Source organism: Manis pentadactyla, chromosome 2 (genome assembly GCF_030020395.1).
Source record: "Manis pentadactyla isolate mManPen7 chromosome 2, mManPen7.hap1, whole genome shotgun sequence".
NCBI classification, from domain to species: domain Eukaryota; kingdom Metazoa; phylum Chordata; class Mammalia; order Pholidota; family Manidae; genus Manis; species Manis pentadactyla.
In genome coordinates this window covers 66,208,049-66,232,893 of record NC_080020.1, presented here as the reverse complement: position 1 = coordinate 66,232,893, position 24,845 = coordinate 66,208,049, and the positions used below count along the sequence as shown (strand labels likewise).

The following is a 24,845-nucleotide window of genomic DNA, read 5'->3' as shown; positions in this document are numbered from 1 at the left end:
TTATTTGAAAATATTTTCTTCAGTTCAATAGGTTGCCTTTTCATTTTGTTGATAGTTTCCTTTGTTGTGCAGAAGCTTTTTAGTTTGATGTAGTTCCACTTGTTTATTTTGCTTTCCTTGCCTTTGCTTGTGGTGTGAAATCCAAAAAAATTATTGTCAAGACTGATGTCATAAGCTTACCTTTGTGTTTTCCTCTAGGAGTTTCATGGTTTCAGGCCTCATGTTCAAGCACTTGATCCATTTTGAGTTGATTTTTATAAGATAGGGTTCCAGTTTCATTCTTTTATATATAGCTGTCCAATTTTCCCAACACCATTTATTGAAGAGACTGTATATTGTATATTCTTGGCTCCTTTATTGTAAATTAATCGACCACATGTGCATGGGGTAATTTCTGGGCTCTCTGTTTTATTGGTCTATCTGATTGTTTTTATGCCAGTGACACACTATTTTAATGATTACAGCTTTGTAATATAGTTTGAAATCAAGAAGTGTGATGCCTTCAGCTTTGTTCTTCATGTTCAAGATTGCTTTGGCTATTCAGGATCTATGTAACAAAAGTTAGGCTTGTTTATTCTATTTCTGTGAAAAATGCCATTGGAATTTTGGTAGGGTTTGAATTGAATCTGTATGGAATATCATTCCATTTATTTTTGTTTTCTTCAATGTCTTTAATCAGTGTTTTAAGGCTTTTTAGTGTACAGATCTTTTACCTCATTAGATTTTTTTCCTAGATATTTTATCCTTTTTGATGCAATTGTAAATGGGATTGTTTTCTTCATTTCTCTGATAGTTTGTTATTAGTATATATAAATGCAACTGATTTTTGTATACTGACTTTGTATACTGCAACTTTACTGAATGTGTTAATCAGTTTTAACAGATTTTTGGTGGAGTCTTTATAGAGTTTTTTAATATAAATATTATGTCATCTGCAAATAGAGATGGTTTTACTTATTTCTGATTTGGATTTTATTTTTCCTTATTATGCTGGCTAGGACTTCTAGTACTATGTTGAATAACATTGGTGAGAGTGGGCACCTTTGAGTGACAGAGTGCAGTCTTTTGTCTTTTTCCTCAACTTAGAGAAAAATCTTTCAGCCTTTCACCATTGAGTATGATATTAGCTGTGGGCCATAATATATGGCCTTTATTATACTGAGGTATGTTTCTTTTATACCCAGTTTGTTGAAAGTTTTTATCATGAATGGATGTTGAATTTTATCAAATGCTTTTTCTGCATCTATTAAGACGATCATATGATTTTTATCCTTCATTTTGTTAATGTGGTGTATCACATTGATTTATTTGTAGGTGTTGAACCATCTTTGCAGTCCTGGAATAAATCCCAGTTGATCATGGTGTACAATCCTTTTAATGTATTGTTGAATTCAGTTGGTCGATATTTTGTTGAGAATTTTTGCATCTATGTTCATCAGATAATTGACTGTAGTTTTCTTTTCTTGGAGTATTCTTGTCCAGTTTTGGTATCAGGGTAAAACTAAATTGAGTTTGGAAGTGTTTCCTTCTCTTCTGTTTTGGAAAAGTTTTAGAAATATTAGCATTAAATATTCTTTAAATGTTTGGTACAATGCACCAGTGAAGCCATCTGATCCTGGATTTTTCTTTGTTGGAGGTCTTTGATTACTGATTCAATCTCCTTACTCATAATTAGTCTGTTCTTCATGATTCAGTCTTGGTAGTTGTATGTTTCTAGGAATTTACCCATTTCTTCTAAGTTCTCCAAATTGTTGGCATATAATTATTCCTTGCGGTCTTTTATGATCCTCTGTACTTCTGTAGTATCATTTTTAATTTTATTGAATCTCTTTCTTATTTGGTAAATGTATCTAAAAGTTCACCTTTTATTAAAAAAACAAGACGCTTACTTTGATTGATCTATTGTCATTTTAAAGTCTCTATTTCCACTCTGATCTTTATTATTTCCTTTCTTCTACTAACTTTGGGACTAGTGTGTTCTTCTTTTTCTTGAGATGTAATGTTAGGTTGTTCATTTAAGCATTGTCTTTTTTATTAATGTTGGCATTTATCAATTTAAACTTACCTCTTAGAACTGCTTTTTCTGCATGCCATTAGTTTTGGTATGCTGTATTTACATTTTCATTTGCTTGGGATATTTTTTTATTTCTCTTGATTTCTTTTTGACCTATTGGTTATTCAGTAACATGTTTAATCCCTACATATTTGTGAATTTTACAGTTTTCTTTTTGTAATTGACTACTAGCTTCATCTTATTGTGGTCAGAAAAGATGTTTGATATGATTTCAATCTTCTTAAATTTATAAAGACTTGTTTTGTGGCCTAACATATGATCTATCCTGGGGAATGTTCGATGTGTGCATGAAAAGACTATATATTCTGTTGTTTTGGGAGGGAATGTTCTGTAAATGTCTGTTAAGTACATCTGGTCTAACATGTAGTTTATGTCCAATGTTTGCTTATTGATTTTATGCCTGAATGATCTATCCATTGTTGAAAGTATTTTGATTGATCTATTGATTGTTTGGGGTATTTAAGTCCCCTAGTATTATTATATTGCTGTCTGTGTGAAAAAGGATTTATTGAACAAATAATCAGAGTTATAGCAAATGAGAAAGAAGACATAGTACCCTTAAAGTTTTTGTGGGAAGTCAGCACAAGGACAAGGAATAGGAAAATCCTTAAGGATGTGGAGGAAATGAGATCTGTACCCAAACTGGCTGACTTAGAAAATGAGCTAATAAATACTTAGCTATTATTTTTATGATTGAAATAAGACTTTAGAATCAGACAGGCGTTATATTTAATTCCAGCTGTATTTACTTTGAACAACTTAACCTGTAAGCCTTAAAGACTCACCTTTAAATTGGAAATAGTAACTCCTTGCAGAGTTTTCCCCTTGATGAGGTAACAATCAGAAATGTTAGGTAAAGCACCCACTCAATGCAGCTATCTTATTCCAGAGCATTAGCTCTAAATGAGTAGACTCTTTTCTCTCTTGGTGTAACTGTCTTAACAGTTAAAACAAATTGTTAAACTTTACACTAATACCAATTTCTTTTTTATCCCCCAGCAATGTGGAGTGGCCTCTTCACTCACTTAACAGAATCTTGGAATAACTTTAAGGGCCTAGATCCAAATTATACAACATGGATGGATGTCATGGAAAAGCATGGCTACCGAACACAGAAATTTGGAAAACTGGACTATACTTCAGGACATCATTCCATTAGGTAAAATAAAACAAAAATAATCCTAATAGGGAGTCCTCTGTTATAGCACATACATGTACGCTTTTATTTTTTATTTCTCCACAGAGGTAAAAGTAAATCTTACAGTTCCTTAATATGTTAATTTAGCTAAAACCTTACCTCTTTTTAATCTTCTTAAAGTGTTAAAATTGCAAATATGCTGGTAATTTGTTTTTCTTAGGCATTAAAGGCCTATGAAAGTGTCTACAAAATTGTTTAGCCCATGATTTAATTGAGTTTCTGCTATATAATGGCTACTTTATTTTTCACTTTACAATCTTCTTTAAAGATAATGCTTTTGCTACTTGGTTTTGTCATTTCTCTCCAGTATGAGTCTATTATACCTTTTTCTTTTTTTCATTTTGTTAATTCCTCAAACACCAAGCAGCCAAGCATAGTGGATAAGAGTAGAGATCCACAATCTGATTGCCTACTTGTGAATCCTAGTTTCTCAGATTACTACGAAGTAAAATCTTGGAAACATCATCTAAACTAACTGAACCTTAAATTGTTTGAGGATTAATGAAATAATATTTGTATAAAAGAGTTAACATAATAGGTCTGAGACTATAACTCTTAGAAAGGCGTGCTAAGTTGGCTGACATCAAGGAACTTGAATTACAGGAGTGTCTCTTCTACTCTCTGATAAAAGTGACTTTCTGTGAACCTAGAGTATTTGCACAACATAGTTTATACTAAACATCAGCCTTCCCTCCGGGAGTCTGGGATTTGGGTATGTGCTGGGAAGACAATGTCCACATGATCAGCCTTCGGTACTCACTTGGGTATTGAGTTTCTACTGAGCTTCTCTGGTAGACAACTCTTCTAATGTATTGTCATGTTCAGAGCTGGATGAATTAAGTGTGTCCTTTGTGATTCCACTTGGAAATTTATACCTAGCTTCTTGGGGATTTGCCCTAAGCACCTTTTCCCTTTGCTGATTTTGCTTTGTGTCCTTTCATTGTAGTAAATCATAGCCTTGAGTACAGGTATATGCTGAATCATGTGAGACCTCCTAGCAAACTGGGTGTGAGCTTAGGGTCTCCAAATATTTGTGGACTCTGGCACAAATACATATTAAGATCTTAGAGCAGTGCCTCTTGCCTAACAGGTACTAATTAAGGATAATTATAATAGTAGTGTTGATGATAATAATGCTAATGATGATGATAATAACCAGCAAAATAAATTCAGTAAAAATAATGGTAATGAGATGATTAGTGTTCCCTAAAAATTCATGTCCACCTGGAACTTCAGAATGTGATCTTATTTGGAAATAGACCATGTTTGCAAAAGATAAAATCATCCTGGATTTAGATGACATGATATTGCACATAAAAATCCCTAAAGAATCCACTCCAAAACTACTAGAACTAATATCTGAATTCAGAAAAGTTGCAGGATAAAAAATTAGTACACAGAAATCTGTTGCATTCCTATACACTGTTGCATCATCCTATAATGATGAACTAGCAGAAAGAGAAATCAGGAAAACAATTCCATTCACAATTGCATTGAAAAGAATAAAATACCTAGGAATAAACCTAACCAAGGAAGTGAAAGACCTATACCCTGAAAACTACAAGACACTCTTAAGAGAAATTAAAGAGGACACTAATAAATGGAAATTCATCCCATGCTCTAGGGTAGGAAGAATTAATATTGTCAAAATGGCCATCCTGCCTAAAGCAATCTTTATCAAAATATCAACAGCATTCTTCAATGAACTGCAACAAATAGTTCTAAAATTCATATGGAATCACAAAAGACCCCAAATAGCCAAAGCAATCCTGAGAAGGAAGAATATAGCAGGGGGGATCTTGCTTCCCAACTTCAAGCTCTACTACAAAGCCACAGTAGTCAAGACAATTTGGTGCTGGCACAAGAACAGACCCACAGACCAGTGGAATAGAATAGAGAGTCCAGATATTAACCCCAGCATATATGGTAAATTAATATACAATAAAGGAGCTGTGGATATACAATGGGGAAATGACAGCTTCTTCAACAGCTGTTGCTGGCAAAAATGGACAGCTACATGTGAGAGAATAAAACTGGGTACTGTCTAACTCCATACACAAAGTAAACTTGAAATGGATCAAAGACCTGAAAGTAAGTCATGAAACCATAAAACTCTTAGAAGAAAACATAGGCAAAACTCTCTTCAATATAAACATCAGCAACTTCTTCATGAACATATCTCCTCGGGCAAGGGAAACAAAAGCAAAAATAAACAAGTGAGACTATATCAAACTAAAAGGCTTCTGTAAAGCAAAGGACACCATCAGGAGAACGAAAAGGTATCCTACAGTATGGGAGAATATATTCATAAATGAGATATCCTAGAAGGGGGTGACATCCAAAATATATAAAGAGCTCATGTGCCTCAACAAAAAAGTAAATAATACAATTAAAAAATGGGCAGTGTATCTGAACAGACAGTTCTCCAATGAAGAAATTCAGATGGCCAACAGGCACATGAAAAGATGCTCCACATTGCTGATCAGCAGAGATATGCAAATTAGAACCACAATGAGATTATCACCTCACACGAGTTAGGATGGCCAAGATCCAAAAGACAAACAAGAAATGTTGGCAAAGATGTGGAGAAAGGGGAACCCTCTACATTGCTGGTGGGAATGTAAATTAGCTCACCCATTGTGGAAAGCAGTATATCAAAAAGCTCAAAATAGAAATACCATTTGACCCAGGAATTCCACTTCTAGGAATTTACCCTAAGAATGCAGTAGCCCAGTTTGAACAAGACAGATGCACCCCTATGTTTATTGCAGCACTATTTACAATAGCCAAGAAATGGAAGCAACCTAAGTGTCCATCAGTAGATGAATGGATAAAGAAGATGTGGTACATATACACAATGGACTATTAATAAGCCATAAGAAGGAAACAAATCCTACCATTTGCAACAACATGGATGAAGCTAGAGGGTATTATGCTCAGTGAAATAAGCCAGGTGGAGAAAGACAGGTACCAAATGATTTCACTCATCTGCAGTGTATAAGAACAAAGCAAAATCTGAAGGAACTAAACAGCAGCAGACTCACAGAACCCAAGAATGGACTAACAGTTACCAAAGGGAAAGAGACTGGGTAGGGTGTGTGGGAAGGGAGAGATAAGGGGATTAAGGGGCATTGTGATTAGCACACATAATGTGGGGGGGGCATGGGGAAGGCAGTATAGCACAGAGAAGACAAGCAGTGACTCTATAGCATCTTACTGTGCTAATGGACAGTAACTATAATGGGGTATATGGTGGGGACTTGATAATGGGGGGAATGTAGTAACCACAGTGTTGCTCATGTAATTGTATATTAATGATACCAAAAAAAACCATCTTGGATGCCATAGACATACAGAGAAGGCAGTGTGAAGACAGAGGCAGAGATCAGAGTGATCACAGCTACAAGTCAGACTGCCAAGAATTATCAAAAGCTAGGGATTAAGCAAGGTAGAATTCTTCCCTAGAACATTCAGAGGGAGCATGGCCCTGCTGATAACTTGATTTCAGATTTCTAGCCCCAGGAATATGAGAGAATAAATTTTGTTGTTTTAAGCCACATGGTTTATGGTAATTTATTACAGCATCCTAGGAAGCAAATACAATGAGTTTTGGATAAACAGATAGTAAAATACTAAAATCTAGAACAATCTCAGTATTAATTTTGCTCTTCTGGCTAATGTTAAATTACTTTCCTTTTCTGTCTTCTAAAATCTAAAAGATATCAATTCTGGAAACCCAGAAGTGATCCTTGTATTTCTTCCCTACACCATCTCCTTTTAATTTTATTTATTTTCTGACTCAACAGTTATATACATTAAGTGCTCACCCTAACTAGTGAAGTTACTATCTGTCAACATAGAAAGATATTACAGAATCATTGCCTATATCCTCTATGCTGTACTTCATTTCCATGACTAATTTATATTATGATGGAGATTTTGTGCCTCTTTCCCCCCTTCTTTATCCTCACCCCTCAACCCTTCCCCTATGGTAACCACCAGTCACTTCTCAGTGTCTATGAGTCTAATGTTTTGCTCATTTTCTTTTGTTTTGTTTTTAGATTCCACCTGTAAGTGAAATCATACAATGTTTCTTTCACTGAGCTTATTTCACTGAGCATAATACCCTCTAAGTCTATCCATGCTGTTACAAATGGCAGGATTTATTTCTTTTTAATGGCTGAATAATATTCCATTGTGTATATGTACATTTTCTTTACCCATTTATCTATTGACAGACACTTTGATTTTTTTCCATTTCTTGGCTATTGTAAATAACACAGCATATATGTAAATAAACATAGGGGTGCATATATCTTTTTGGATCACAGATTTTGTTTCCATTGGGTAAATTTCTAGAAGTAGAATCACTGCGTCCATATGGTATTTCTACTTTTAGTTTTTTGAGGAACCTCCATACTGCTTTCCATAGTGGCTGCACCAGTTTACATTCCCACCAATAGTGTAGGAGGATTCCCTTTTCTCCACATCCTTGCCAACACTTGTTATTTCTTGTCTTTTGGATAGTGGCCATTCTGACTGGTGTGAGGTGATATCTCATTGTGGTTTTGATTTGCATTTCCCTGATGATCAGCAACATGGAGTATCTTTTTCATTTATTTTTGTCCTCTTCAGTTTCTTTCATCAATGTCTTATAGTTTTCAGAGTAGGTCTTTCACCTTCTTAGTTAGGTTTATTCCTAGGTATTTTATTCTTTTTGATGCAATCATAAATGGAATTGTTTTCTTGATTTCTCTTTCTGCTAGTTCATTGTTAGTGTATTTTCTATTCGGATTTCTGTATATTGATTTCATATACTGCAACTTTGCTGAATTCAGTTATTTGTTCTAATAGATTTTGGTGGAGTATTTGGGGTTTTCTATATATACTATCATGTTGGCTGTAAATAGTAACAGTTTTACTTCTTCCTTACCAATTCGGATGCCTTTTATCTCTTTTTCTTGTCTGATTGCTGTGGCTAAGACTTCCAGTACTATGTTGAATAAAAGTTCCACCCCTGTCTTCTAATCCATTGCCAAATGTTGCCAGTTCTACTTCTTAAAATATCTCTTCAGTTTATTCACTTATCATCTCTACCAAACTACTCTCATCTCTCTTACCTAAACTATTGAAATGGCCTTCTAATTTGTTTTATTCCATCTGACCCATTCTCTATAGGCAGGTAAAATGATCTTTTTAAAATATGCATCTGATCTAATGACTTACCTGTTTAAATCTTCCAATTTTTTTTCCTTTGCAGGTAGGCTAAAATCCCATAATCACAATGAGTTATAAGATCTTACATCATCTAGCCTCTGCCCAAATCCAATCTCATTTCACACCACCCTCTCTCTCCTTTGGTATGTATTTGTTCTTTAATTTCTTGAGCATGTTTTTTACTACCTCTGGACCATTGCACAATATAGTCCTTCTGTGCAAAATGCTCTTCCCCAACTCTGCCAAGCTAATGCATCAGAAAGGAAGGGTGGCAGGGAAGGTATATCTGGTATACAGAGCACAGGCTTTGAATCTATCAGAACAGTTAGACACCCAGCTTCCCTGCTTATAATCCTTATGCCCTTGGGAAAGTAACTTGACTTCTCTAAGTATCAGTGTTCTTATCTGTAAACTGAATTAAAACACCCATCTCACTGGATGACATTGAGTTTTAAATGAGTTAATATAAAAGATCATAGGATTAAGTGAGATAGTACCTAACAGTACCTGGCAATAGTAAGCATATAATAAAGGGAAAATATTACTGCCATTATAAAAGTGGCTTAACCAGAATTGTAGTTTAATATATCTATAACCTCTTCTTTTTCTAAAGTATGTTGCATTACTAATATGTCATGAAGTTTCACAAACTTCTCTTTAAAATCCTTCTTTTTAGGAAGGAAGGTTAATACAAAGGAAGATATGACTGATTATTCTATCTTATTTGAAATTATTTTCTTCTTGTTTCCTCTTCAGTCCAATAATAATAAGAATCTATGGTCAACTACCTTGTACACCCTGTATTCTATTTATGAAATGGTTAAAATATGATCTGAATTTTATTCCTTAATGGGATGATAATTCTTGGAAGGCAAGAAGCCTATTTCTTTTTCATTGCTTTATTTCCATTGCCAACATAGTGTTAGTTCGTAGAAGTACATAATTAAGTGTTTGTTGAATGAATGAAATAGAAAGGTATATTAATCTACCTATAGCTTATTATTTGATAAACATTGATGTTCTATTTACTCTAGGATTAAAATCAGTAAAAGGAAAAGTGTCACTCAAATGTTGATATATTTGGGAGTTCAAAGATGGTTTTTAGTAAAATAATTGCTTGTAGCATATTTTCATTTACTCACCCTCTCACCAGAGCTTGGGAAACTAAAATATGCTATCAGGACTATTTGTGTTAATGTTGTGTGTACCACACAGTCATTTGGTTGACAGGTCAAGGTTGCTATGAATAGCATGTCTGCAAAAGTGGTATGAATTATGGCACATTATCTTTCTAATTTTTGTGTGCAACTTTAAAATTAGGTCTTAGGAAAAAAAAATGTTCTCTCAGAATCCAATTTCATAAATAGGAACGTTCAGTGTTTCTGACAGACTGACTCTCAAACCTAATTTTTATAACTTTCTTTGCTACCTTTGCCACCAAAACTGGCCATTTTTGAACCTGCTTGTATTTCAGCCAGAATTAAAGTTCCTTTAGTTTATTACTACAATACTCCACCTGTGTTTTTTTTATTAAGTTATCATTGATATACAATCTTATGAAGATTTCACATGTGCAACATTGTTCCACCTGTGTTTTTTAGGCATCAGGTAATGCTTTCTTCTAGTACCAGCTTAGGAGCACTAGTCCTGCCATGTGTCCCTTATATATATAAAACATCCTACACCATACTGGGGACTTTAAAGGCTGCCTGCTTATTTCTTCCAGGCAAGTAGTAGTGGTGCTGCTCATTAAGACGCCACTTACTAACTGTAAAACCTTGGGCAAGTTATTTATCTACTTAGGACCCTAGTTTCATCAAATGAGCTTACACTAGAGTACTTTAAAAGTTCATATTTTTTGAAGTTATGGGACTTCAATGGAATATTAATAAAGTGGTTTATAAAGTCCCAGTATTCATCTGTCTCCCTCACATGAAATGTATTATGCTTATAAGAGGTTTGATTAGGTTCCACTTTGCCATATCACCTTAGCAAATGAAAGGAACCATTTGTATTTAATTGACAGGGCATTTTGAGTATTTTTTCTCTGAGGTAAAATTGTTTTGCCTAGCTGTTCCCGTTATCTAAAAGAATGGTTTTTCAGCCAAGGGTAATTTTGACCTCCTCAAGACATTTGACAGGGTCTAGAGCCACTTTGGGATGGCACCAGTAGAGGAATGCTCCTGGTATCTAGAGGGTAGGGCCACAGTTGCTGCTAACAGCCCACAACCCTCACCAAAAACATATCAAGCTCAAACTGTCAAAGTGCAGGAGATGAGAAACCATGATCTAAAGCTAAATATTTTTTATTCATCAGCATGGCCTTAGGTATGTAACACTGAAAGTAGTTGCCTACATTTTTAATCTTAAGTTTATTCTTCCAGATTTGAAGGGATCAGATCCAATTGACACTAGTAGGTCAATTTTTTTAGAATCAACAAACCAAAGAAAATGCTAATTTGGAACTCTATAGAATTGGTAATTAATTTTACATAAACATTTTTAAAAGTAGATTTCTAAGATGAGTTCAATTTAAAAAATAAATTGAGTACTAAGTAATATTCCTTAAAATGCTAAGACTAAAAGATGATCCTTATTTAAGTTACAAATGTAAAATCAGATGTACGGAATACCCATTCAGCAAAATATTTATTGAACCACCTACTATGTACTAGACACTATTTTAGATGATGGGAATACAATAGTGATCAAAACAAAAAATTCTGTAACCTCATGGAACTTACATTTTGATGGCATCAGAAGTGAATTTAAAGAAGCTGCTTTTATTTCTTAGCTAAAAGTTTAAAACCTAAAAACAAATCTGTCATCTCATCTTACTACATGTAACTACAAATGTTCTCAGTTCATGCAGTTTAGTGTTTTTTTGAAGCCAAGTCACAATATACAATTTTTAATCCTCTGAAACAAAGGAAAAATAAAGGCCTACTTCCAAAATGAAAGAATTGCTATGAGACACTCTCAAGCTTGAGCCTCTTGAGAGGCAAACAGCAAAAGGAACCAAATCATGGGCTGCTAACACCTCTCTTCCCGTCCCGCCAGGCCTGCAGATCAGCAGCACAGGCTCTCTGAATAGAACCAGTGACCAACAGAGAAGCAACAGGACTCAGACGGCAATCATGGAGCCCTCTGAGAACCTTTCAATTCTGCCCTAATGAATAAGTCTGTCATTTATCCCATCACATCCACCATTATTTTATAAATAATGTCATATATACCTTTTGATCGGTTTTCTCCATATTGAGGAGTTTTTATTATTTTCCTTTTAATAGTGAAAGACATCCATCCCTTTGACCACTTTAGAAGCTTTTTTAGAACCACTCCCCTACCATTATCTTTGATGAAATTCAGTTTCTAGAACCCTTGCATTATTCTGGTTTCATTCTCAGAATGAATTTTATGACAGTGGAAGAGCCTGCTGTTGTTTTTGTTATTCTGGAATCCTCACTTCTGATGACAAGTAAATTTTTGACTGAAGCAGCCCCTGGGGCTGTCTTCAGAATGCTGTCCACTTTAACTCCATTAATTTCTTGGAATACCAGTGAAGTTCTGAGCCTACAAGCTCATTACAATTCTTGGATTTTTTTTTCCATTTAAATACAAAGGTGTAATGTATTATGTTTAGCCCATAATGAAGTTTTATCTCCTACGTTTATCAGCATTAGCTATTTGTATAAATTTACCTCAATCTGCTTGAGAAGAGCTAGAAGCTTTAACTTGTCTATTTAACATTGGCATTAGCCAGATATGACCTAGTTGAAGACACTTACAATTTAAAAGAGGAAGTAAAAGAAAGATCTAGATAACAACAGTACAGGGCAAAATATGGTGAGTTCTGTTAAAAGGAGGAAGTGATCATTCAGATTTTTACTTAAGGGGTGAGAGAAAAGGCTATAAAGTACTATATTTATTCTATCCTAAGGTGTACGTTTTTTTCACAATTTAATAGCTCTGACATTGCAATGCATTTTATAATTGATGATTACAAAATTCTATTATAGTCTTACTGGCAACGTTTTTCTTAATTGTGTATATTTTTCAAAAAAGTACACTTTACATTCACAGCATGTTAGATTTGATACACTCTCACAGAATTAGAACATCAGTAGGCTTGAATAGAGGATAGAAAGGAGAAATTTTGAACAAAGGCATCCAACTAGGAAAACACAAATCTTTTGAAGGATATTAGATAAATCAGAATTGCTGTGAAGAAGCAATAAAGGAAGACTTGAGAAGGACTTGAATAGCAGGCTGAGGCAACTGTTAGAAAATAACCTTCATGTTTCACCAGATAGGCTGAATTTGAAAATCTCCACAAAGTTCTTGTTGTCTTAAACAAACAAACAAACCTTGGAATGGTTCTGTTCTATTCTTTTCATCCTTGAACATATTTTTTGCCCTCTGATCAAATCCCATGATTATTTTAGAGAAGCTTTTGGAGTTCATGAAATTTCTTGATCTAATTTGTCATTCCCTAAAATTTTCCCTGTGTTCCTCTAAGTAGTCATTCCATCTTTCCAAGTGGCTTGTTCATTGATTATATTCTATTGCCAGAAAAAAATGGAGACTTTATTTACTATGTGTGTACTATTATTATTATATACATAAGATATTAAAAAAAATAATTGTTATTAATTATAATATTGTTTAGAATATAAAGCATTGTCTGATTAATATTAAACTAATTTTTATATATAATAAGTATTAATAAACATTAATAGACATTATTATTTGTTTAGTGGCAAAAAAAGCATTGATTTTTCATCATATTTATTAATAGCTCTATGAAAAAAGATTAAGGAACTCCAGCTACTGTAATTTCACCAAAAAAAGAAAATGGTTGGAATTAATCAGTGGGGAAAAAATGCATATATTGAACATTTAAATAATGTATATTAAAAAGTGACGTTCCATCTTGAATTTCAGAGGACAATTAAAACAGACCATTATGAGTGATCATATAGGTAAAGAAGAATATAGATATGACAGCCTTGTAAGTCCTTTAAAAAATGATAGTTACTCATAACTTTGAGAGAAGAGCATTTAATGGGAATGAGTATGGAATATTTTTTCTTTTCTAGAGTTTTTTAGGCTGACACCAAAATTTGCAAGGACATTATTCAGAATTGCAATTTTTCCATGCAAGAGACTTATCTGACACATACTACCTGTTTCAGTCCTATCAATAACAATAATTGTGTGTGTACGTGAAAGAGAAAGATCTCCACAGACCTCTTAAAGTCTGAGATATTTAAATACCTTAGGACTCTTAGGAAGCTGAAGTTCAAGTCTAGCCTCCTATTTCATGTCAAAAGAAAATTATCATGTTCTCATGGTCAGTGTTAGTGTGCGGTATTTTTTTAGATGTGATTGTTACTATGTACATTAGTCCTGTGTTAACCTATGGACTGCCTGGATCCAGCGCCATAGCAGAACTTGGCACACTGGCACAGAAAACCACTCAGCAATGGCCCATATACAAATGTATGCAACAAACTGTTGGTAATGTGTTCAGTAGTGTCATTTTCCATTTATAGTAGGAGACTTTGTTGTTACAAAGAACTAATCAAACTGCCGATTGTCAGATAGCACATTGCTGTTGCTTTGTTTTCTGGAGTTGAACCAAGGTAGAATAATTCTCCTATTCTTGGGCTACTACAGAAACTATTTTGGTTATCCTGTGTAATACTTGAGAGGTTTTTTTTGGCATAAAAGGATTCCTACACTGTTATGTAGAACAGTGCATCTCAAGCTTTCATATGTATACACATCACCTGGGCATCTTATGAAATGTCCCTTCTCATCCAGGGGGTGTGGGATGGGGCCTGAGATTCTGCATTTGTAGCAGGCTCTCAGGCGAGGCTGACTGCTGCTGGTCCATGGACCACTCTCGATTAGCAAGAGTATAAAGAACTGGACCTCAGGTGGAGGTAGGACAAAAGGCATAACCAATTGTGAATGCCTTTATCAAAAACGTGGTTATTTTTTATGTCCCTTTGATAAGAGAAGTTCCTCTTAAATTTCTACAAGGATTTGAAGTAGACTTTTGAACACACAGGAGGGACACTTAGGTACAAAATATACTGGGACAAAACAACAGATTAAATAAAGCCTCTTTAAGTTTATAGAAAACAGCCTCCTTTGAGAGAGATATACTCCACGTCTAAGCTCCCACCTAGGGCTAAATTAGAGTGCTCTCCTCCACTGTACATTCCTGAGAGAATGAGAGTAAAAAAGGCAAAAAATATCTTATTGTGATAATGGTTTTGACCTCATGGACCCTTGAAAACCTTTCCAGGACCTTCCAGAGATTTCAGGGCCATACTTGAGAAATGCTGGCATATAGGAAACCATACATTGTATGTTTGTGCCTATTTCAAGTAACGGGTAAATCTACAATAAGAGGAGCCAGTGAATCCTAAAGTACCTAACACACAGGTAGTTTTGGCTCCTCCCCATTAATATAAGCCCTTTTTAGTTGTCCTGATTGAAACCGTACCTTGATATTCCACAGTACATAGAAACGAAATGGAAATTTATTCAAAATACCTCAGTGGCCAAGTAATTAGAAAGTTTATATTTGGAGAAGGTTATAGGAATTAGTTGTGGGGTGGGGGAGTGGAGACAACACTTAGAACAAAGAAACAAGAACTAAATCTAAGCATACGGTCAGAAGATACTGTTTCCTGATGCAGTGGTTTGGCCCGGTTAGGAAGGGATTGGAGACACTGGTTGTTTAGTAGAGAGAATTATAATTTTAAGTGTTATTTTCTGTCACAGTAATTGTCAAAGATTATGAGGTTGCATATTTATGTTCTCTTTCACTATTTTCCTCATTAATGTTAGTGGTCAGAAGGAAAACTGGGCTGGGAAAACAATGATTTAAGTAAAAGACTGAGAAACTAATATTATATTATCTTGATAGTGTGATACATTTTATAAAACTGTTTTAGTTTTCCATGTGCTAGGCAGAATAAATTAGAATCTGTTAGACAGATATAATTCCCCTGATATTCTGTTTTTTATTATGGCTGCTTAAATTTTTCGATCTGCCCTTAAAAGTTAGATAAAAGATCTATTTTACCTCATTTATGAACTTATTAATCACTTTTTGTGGTTTAAAATTTATATTTTAATATAAAATATTCATCATTTCTATATTGGTTTCTGAATTTTTAAAACTCTTTTCTTAATTGAGCAGGCACTTCAGAGGTGCTTGCCTTCAGCTGAAATATAAAAACCAGCTGCTTAGAAAAGTCCAGGACTGTTTCTTAAACAATTACGCCAGCTAAATATACTTACACATTAAGAAAAGGTAGTAGTAAATACTACTTACTTATCAAGCAGTAAGATAAAACTGACTAAAGATTGAGAAAAATTGAGTTGGTTTAATCATTTAGCTTTTAAATCAGTTAATAAGGAAAGTATACCTAATTTATAATGGATAGGAAATTTGCATCACTATTAGCTTAGATAGCTTAGATCATTGTTAAAATTGTTCTTATAATAACATACAGCTTGAAACAATTTAAAACATGAGACTCCAGAAACCCATAAAGTACACATGGGAGGTAGGACTTAAAAAATGTTAGGACTCACTGACAGGAAATTATGGGAACTTTGGCTAGAAATACTCTTTCTCTTTTCAGAAAAAAGGACAAAATGCTAGAAAATTCAGAAGTACTAGGAATTTAAAACATTTTTTATTTTACCTAATATCTTGTTAAAAAAAAAAGGTAACCCTTCTAAATAATGTCTCAATTTTAAAGAACACATAGGTGAATATTTGATTCTTGTTCTTTTTTTCCTGGCTTTTGAATTTGCAATGTCCAGTGACTTTCTTAATGAGATCTAGAATAGTTAGTCTGAACATTTACATGACAGAGTTTAAAAATGGTTTCCATGTGCTTATGTTTCTGCTTAGTAAGTTTTCTAAACATTTTTTAATACCTTACAATGTATCTGTCTTTTTGCCCCCTCAGCAATCGTGTGGAAGCATGGACAAGAGATGTTGATTTCTTACTCAGACAAGAGGGCAGGCCTATGGTTAATCTGATCCCTAAAAAGACTAAAATAAGAGTAATGGAAAGGGACTGGGAAAATACAGACAAAGCAGTAAGCTGGTTAAGAAACGAAGCAATTAATTACACTCAACCATTTGTTCTGTATTTGGGATTAAATTTACCACACCCATATCCTTCACCATCTTCAGGAGAAAATTTTGGATCTTCAACATTTCACACTTCTCTTTATTGGCTTAAAAAGGTAAGCATACCATGTGTGCTCAGAAGTAGACATTTACATTATAATCTGCTGTTGGTATTTGCTCAATGTTTCCTGTATTATCACTTTTCAAGAAAAATGTGAAAATTGTATATTCTCAGTAAATCAGCCATGAACAAAAACTGTTTGACAGAAACTATAGGAGCAGTTTTTACAAAATAAAATAGATGTTAAAACTAAGAAACCTACTTCTGAGTTGAATATATATTTACATATAACATGTCTAAAAGAAGAGAAACTGAAAGACACATTCCCTCAGGAGCTCAGGCAGTCCTCACTTGGCACAGTTCTGGATGGTGTAAATGGCCACGGCAAGCTGTGACTGTACAAAGAGATTTAATAATCAATTGGGAAAATGACCATTTCTCTAGGACTCTTAAAAACATTTGTCAAAACATTTAAAAACTCTTTTATTTTGGGTTATAAATGTATAGGGAAATGAAACAAATTGTAAAACTAATGTTTATATAATTTGCTGTAATTGAAAACACTAGAAACTTTGAGAATAAAAGTGTCTTGGTGTTTTGCAAAAAATGAATCAAGAGTAGTTTGAACAGTACTTACCCTCTCATTGTATAACAAGATTCAGGGCAAGCATCTTCTTTATGTCTTGACAAATTGTCATATTCTTTTCTAAATTGCGATCACCTTCCAACATTTTACCCTTTGCATGCCAATGTCATGCTATATTTCTGAGAGTTACTTTTATGTGAAGATCTTTTGCTTCTGTCACCTCCTCTAGAACATGTTCATCCTTTTCTTCACAATGACCTTCCTCATGCATATCAATGAGTGTGTCTTCACTAAGTTCCTCTAGCTGCATATCTAGAGTGTATCAAATGGTGGCAGTGACAGATTTCCAGGTCAGCTATTTCTTCTATAACTCCAGTTAATGTTTAATTCAAATTTCATATCCAGTGTTATCAACTTATTTCTTTATTGTACATTCATCAGTGTAGACCAATTCCCTCTTCTGAGTATCCATTTTCACAAAATGTCACATGGATTTACCACTGGGAGACAAGGAGACAGCACAATGACATACTGCTGAGGGTGTGTGTACTGAATAAAAGATGTTCAGTGACCGTCACTGACAGATTTTGAAAGAAATGATGGGATTAGTCACTGATTGTAATACACATCTGTAATTTATACAATGATTTGTAGACTAAAGAGCTGGCAGCATTTGAATGTGAAAATTTGTTCTTTAGGCAATAACTCACAGTTAATATACCTTGGTAACTAAAATTTGAACCCTGTTGTTGGGGGCCTGGTGTTATTTAAACAGTGGTAACTGAAATCCATGCATATCTGGACCCTGCTAAGCGAGGACTGCTTGTGATTTGAAATGTGTCATCTTGAATCTAAATTAAAAATTCTAATCAGAGATGCTATTTGGTGAATCCTATTTTAAAGGAAACAGTGTCAAAATTTTAGATACTTCATGTCTTCTTAAAAAGTTCTAACTGGGTCTACCTTGAAAAATTTGTCTGAAATCAACTACTAGTCTAATGAATTGAATCAACTGACTTTTTAAGTAAACAGTAAGTAGATATTTGAAATTTTTTAAGTTACATGACTTAGATACCTATAAATTAAGTCATCTTAAGTATTTTAATTATTTTATCTAAAAATAAGCATTATATATATTAAAAAGTTGTATTTGTTTTTAACAAATATTTAACTACTTCACTAGATACTGGCATTTTTAACTAGTGAATTATTGGGAAAAACAAGTCTAGATTCTTAGGTTATTGATTCTGGGGTTTTGAACTGATCACACAACTATGTTAAAGTACTTGGATACTTTTTCTGGACTAGAATACTATCTAATATAGGTGATGTTTTTTCACTGACATGTATAATTTTAAAAAAATTTTACAACTGTTTCATGATAGATACAGATACGTATATATGTTTTGTTACTGGGAATATTAATTTTTTCCTATTTTCTGTATTTGACTACTATTTACATAATTTATAGCCATTTTTTTCTATTATCCTAAGTAATTAAACATTGTCTAGTTCACCATACATACTTGTTGGAGGAAAGGAATATTACTACTTTGTTTTTCTCTCCTTTTTAGGTGTCTTATAATGCCATCAAAATCCCAAAGTGGTCACCTCTGTCAGAAATGCACCCTATTGATTATTACTCTTCTTATACAAAAAACTGCACTGGGAAATTTACAGAAAAAGAAATTAAGAATATTAGAGCATTTTATTATGCTATGTGTGCTGAGACAGATGCCATGCTTGGTAGGTGATATAATTAATAAGCAATTACATGAAGAAGAAGTATAATATTTTTCCAACAAACTGATCATGCTGATTGTTGATGAACATCCTCATATAATGTCCAATAGTTGCTTAAATACTTCAGATTTAGAATTGTAAAAATCTTGACACATACAGAAATGGGATAATTTACATTATTAATAGAACAAAAAGTCTTTTTTATCTTAATTATGCATAAGTCAATAAAAATTCAGATTTGTTCATACGTAAAGACAGGGCCATAGAAGGCTATCATCTGCTTGAAACAAAATGTCTTACCATCTTTATTAAGGAATCAGTGTTCAGCCAAAGACAGGTTACACATGGACAGGGAATTGTAAGACAGCTTCGGTTCTAGGAGATGATAGTTTATTCATAGAATCTTGTGACTTCTTTCCATTCTTCCCAGACTTAAAATAACTGCAAAACAAATCCATTCTCCTCAGGCTCTTTAGAACAAGGCTTAACTACATTGAAATCAATTTCCCATGCATGTTATGGTTCAGAATTATACTGAATTTCCTTCCCTAATTCAGCTCAAAACCAAATCTGCTTCTATAAAGTGATCGTCAAGAAAGTGTTTTGCCTATTCACTTGTAGACATCAGTTTCCAGTTCAGTTGTGGAAAAACCTTGGTTTAAAATGTATCAGTTTTTCTAACAAGTTATTTTCATAAAACTGTATCATTTATTTTGCTATATTTTGGAGTAGAGCATAACTGCTTTAATGAAGTGTGGGTAGCACTTCTTCTGTACAAAGTAAACCTGAGAGTTAACAAGTGAATGGCTGTTTTTAAAAAGCATTCATTGGGTAAAAATAGAAAAGTATAAAGCATAAAGCAAAAAAGTCAAGTAGATAAATTATTATAATATAGCAAGATAATATGTATTGAAAGTCCTAAGGACTTTGCAAGTACTCAATCTTAAATGCAAATAAGATTTTAAGTTAAATTTCTTTAATCCTAATCCACAGATGTTGACTTGTATTTTAATATTTTTCTGTTGGTAGTAAATAGTCTGTACTCTGGAAATCACTTTTTTGAAAGTTTGCAGCTCTCCATTCATCCACATCTATTAAGGTGAAATACTGTCTCTCTCTCTCTCTCTCTCTCTCTATATATATATATATATAAAATGTTGCTGCAGCTTGTTGGGAATACTTCTTGAAGTCTCTTCACAGAAAAAAAATACAGCATCTTACTTCAAGGTACAAAGTTTATGGAATATATTGTATCTTTTTTGTTATATCTACACTAGTTTGGCCACCAAATACTGTTCACTGTGTTCAACGTTCTGCCTATCAGCTCTCAGACATTAAATTGGACATTATTAAGAAATCATGGAAGATAGCAGAATAAGAAGGCAAGGCAGAAACCTCCTCCCAAAACTACATAAAAGAAAATACAACAAATACAACTAAATCTGAAAACAACCTGAAAACTGCAGAACAGACCAGCTACACCTGATGAAAAAGAGAGGACTTCACAGAAAGCGTAAAGTGGCAGAGCTGAGAATGAGTGGGACCCAAGCCCTCCCCGACCCCAGTCTACAGGCAGGAGAAAGAGGAATGGCATGGGAGGACGTAGGAGCCAAGGAGTGCTACACACCTGGCCTTGGAGATCTGCCCTGAGATCATGGGCTTACATTACACTGGGTTCTGGTGATTATCGGGGCTGGACACCAAGGACAGCTGGAACATTCTGGGAGGCTGAGACTCCAGCCAGTGTGGGGAGCAGGCATGCTCCACCAGTCCTGAGACCCAAAACAGAGGTGGCAGTTTGAAAGACTTGTCAGCAGCAGGAGGGGTGCCAGAGGGGTGAGGATTGGGCAGAACTCTCTCCTCAGGAGAAAGGTCAGGTGGATCATACCTCCCCAGCCCTCCCTTGGCCCAACAGATCAGGAACTCTCGGGAGCCCCAGATGCTCCATCCCCCTTGCTGGCAACACAGCCCCAAGGCTCCTCCCTGTGCATGCTGCTAGGAGCCAACACACTTGGCCTGGTGGCAGCATCAGACTTTTCTGCCTGGCAGGCAAAGGGAGACTCCCCCAGCTTCCTTGGCTCCATTCCAGCCCAACCAGGGAGGAACCTACTGGAGCCATCCCCAAGAGCTCCTTCCTCCCTGCGAGTGCCCAAACTTCGTGCTGTGCATCTGGCCAGGGCAGAACAACACATCAGTCCACCCAAACCACTAATCTTGCAGCCCTGCCAATCCTGCAGGCCAGGCAGAGGGTGACACAGCCCACAGCGAGCTCAACAGAGACTCCTGAGCTGATCACAAAGGCACAGCTGAAGCAAACTGCCCACCCAACTTAGACTACTACAGAAGCCAGACAGACAGGTGGCCCTGCCCATGGCATGCCAACAGCTGGGGCCCCTGCAAAACAGAACCAGATCTCAGGGAGGATTTCAACAAAGAGATAGAAAACCTGGAAAGGAGCCAATTATCACTGAAGAATACAGGATCTGAAATGAAATAGGCAATGGAAGGACTTAAGAGTAGACTAGAACATGCAGAGGAGATGGTAAATGAAATGGAAATTAGAGAACAGGAAAAAGAAGCTGAGGAACAGAGAAGAAAAAGGATCTCTAGGAGTGAAAGAATGATAAGAGAGCTATGTGACCAATCCACATGAAATAATATTCACATAATAGGGGTATCAGAAGGAGAAGAGAGAGACAAAGGGATACAAAGTCTCTTTAATTGTTGTAAACTTCCCCAATCTGAGGAAGGAAATAGACACTTAGGTCATGGAAGTGCTGAGAACCCCTCACTAAGGGAACCTCAGAAGACAACACCATGACATATAATTAAAATGGCAAAGACCAAGGATAAGGAGAAGTACTGAAAGCAGCCAGAGAGAGAAAAAGGATCACTAATAAAGGAAACTCCATCAGGCTATCATTAGACTTCTCGGCAGAAACCTTACAGGCCAGAAGGGAATGGCATGATATATTTAAAGTACTGAAACAGAAGGACCTCCAACCAAGAATCCTGGCAAGATTATCATTTGAATTTGAAGCTGGTATTAAACAATTCACAGATAAACAAAAGTTGAAGGAATTTGCCACCACTAAGCCAGCCTTACAGGATATGTTAAAGGAACTGCTGTAGATGGAAAAGACCCTAAAGCTAAATAGCTTTCACCAGTGAAAATAAAACCACAGTAAAGGTAGTAAACCAACTAATTACCAAGCAAGTTCGAAATCAGAACAAAACAAAAGAAACAAAGTCAACTATACACAAAATCAGTCAAAACTATAACATCTAATATGAAAAATGTGGAGGAGGAAAATGAAGAAGGAAAAAAAAAGTACCTTTAGATTGTGTTTGAAGTAGAGTAATTGCAATTTAAGATAGACTATTATATAGTAAGGAAGCTATCCTTGAACCTTTGGTAACCACAAAACTAAAGCCTACAATGAAGACACACACATAAAAATAAATAAATTTTTAAAAAAGAGAAATCCAATTATAGAACTAAATAAAAGCATCCATAACAAGAGAAGAGAATAAGGGATGAAGAAAGGAACAGAGAGGAGCTATAAAAAACAGCCAGAAAACAATAAAATGGCAATAAGTACATATCTATCAATAATCAGCTTAAATATAAATGGACTGAATGCAACAATCAAAAGACACAGAGTGGCAGAATGGATAAAAAAGGAAAAGACCCATCTATATGCTGCCTACAAGAGACTCATTTCAGACCCATAGACATACACAGACTAAAAGTGCAGGGATGAAACAAGATATTCCCTGCAAATAATAAGGAGAAAAAATCAGGAGTAGCAGTATTTATATCAGACAAAATTGATTTCAAAACAAAGAAAGTAACAAGAGACAAAAAAAGAACATTACATAATGATAAAGGGGTCAGTCCAACAAGAGGATATACCATTATAAATATCTATGCACCCAACATAGGAGCACCTAGATATGTAAAATAAATACTAACAGAATTAAAGAGGGAAATAGATTGCAACACATTCATTTCAGGAAACTTTAACACACCACTCACATCAATAGATCAACCAGACAGAAAATAAAGAAACAGAGGCACTGAACAATACAGTAGATCAAATGGACTTAACAGATAGCTACAGAACATTCCACCCAAAAGCAGCAGGATATACATTTTTTTCAAGTGTACATGGAACATTCTTTAGAATTGCTCACATACTATGCCATAAGAAGAACCTCAATGAATTTTAAAAGACTGAAATTGTATCAAGCAGCTTCTCAGACTACAATGGTATGAAACTAGAAATAAATCACACAAAGAAAACAAAAAGACCTACAAAAATATGGAGGCTAAACAACATGCTTACATATAATCAATGGATCAATGAACAAATTAAAACTTGAGAAATCAAGCAATACATGGAAAGAAATGAAAACAAAAATACAACAGCTCAAAATCTGTGGAAGGTGGCAAAGGCAGTTCTAAGAGGAAAGTACACAGCAATACAGGCTTACCTAAAAAAACAAGAACAATCCCAAGTAAAATCTAAACTCACAATTAAAGAAACTAGAAAAAGAATAAATGAAACTGAAAGTCAGTAGGAGGGTCATAATGAAGATCAAAGGAGAAATAAATAAATAGAGAAGAATAAACAACAGAAAAAAATCAATGAAACTAGATGCTGGTTTTAATTTTCTTTGAGAAAATTTAAAAAATAGATAAATTCATAGCCAGACTTACCAAGAAAAAAAGTGTATACACATAAACAGAATCAGAACAAAAAAGGAATAATCACAATGGACACCACAGAAATACAAAGAATTATTAGAGAATACTATGAAAAATTATATGCCAATAAATTGCACAAACTAGAAGAAATGGGCAACTTCCTAGAAAAATACAAGAATGACCCAGGTACTGGCACAAGAGCAGAGCCACAGACCAATGGAACAGACTAGACAATCCAGATATTAACCCCTACATATATGGCCAATTAATATTTGATAAAGGAGCCATGGACATACAATGGAGAAATGACAGTCTCTTCAACAGATGGTGCTGGCAAAACTGGACAGCTACATGTAGGAGAATGAAACTGGACCATTGTCTAACCCCATATACAAAAGTAAACTCAAAATGGATCAAAGACCTGAATGTAAGTCATGAAACCATTAAACTCCTGGAAGAAAACATAGGCAAAAACCTCTTAGACATAAACATGAGTGACCTCTTCTTGAACATATCTCCCTGGGCAAGGAAAACAACAGCAAAAATGAATAAGTGGGACTATATTAAGCTGAAAAGCTTCTGTACAGCAAAAGACACCATCAATAGAACAAAAAGGAACCCTACAGTATGGGAGAATATATTTGAAAATGACACATCCGATAAAGGCTTGACATCCAGAATATATAAAGAGCTCACACGCCTCAACAAACAAAAAACAAATAACCCAATTAAAAAATGGGCAGAGGAACTGAACAGACAGTTCTCCAAAAAAGAAATACAGATGGCCAACAGACACATGAAAAGATGCTCCACATCGCTAATTATCAGAGAAATGCAAATTAAAACTACTATGAGATATCACCTCACACCAGTAAGGATGGCTGCCATCCAAAAGACAAACAACAACAAATGTTGGCGAGGCTGTGGAGAAAGGGGAACCCTCCTACACTGCTGGTGGGAATGTAAGTGAGTTCAACCATTGTAGAAAGCAGTATGGAGGTACATCAAAATGCTCAAAACAGACCTACCATTTGACCCAGGAATTGCACTCCTAGGAATTTACCCTAAGAATGCAGCAATCAAGCATG

The 24,845-nt window shown here is 34.9% G+C and overlaps 1 protein-coding gene across 3 annotated transcripts in view; it reads left to right on the top strand.

The window, feature by feature from the left end:
• ARSK (arylsulfatase family member K) overlaps positions 1–24,845 on the top strand; it is a 51,222-nt gene that overhangs the window by 9,382 nt on the left and 16,995 nt on the right. For all 3 annotated transcript variants that reach the window (XM_036925791.2, XM_057493272.1, XM_036925792.2), the window contains 3 exons: positions 3,074–3,233; positions 16,490–16,772; positions 18,878–19,049. In XM_036925791.2, the coding sequence (XP_036781686.1) occupies positions 3,074–3,233; positions 16,490–16,772; positions 18,878–19,049 (615 nt within the window). The remainder of the gene's footprint in view (positions 1–3,073; positions 3,234–16,489; positions 16,773–18,877; positions 19,050–24,845) is intronic.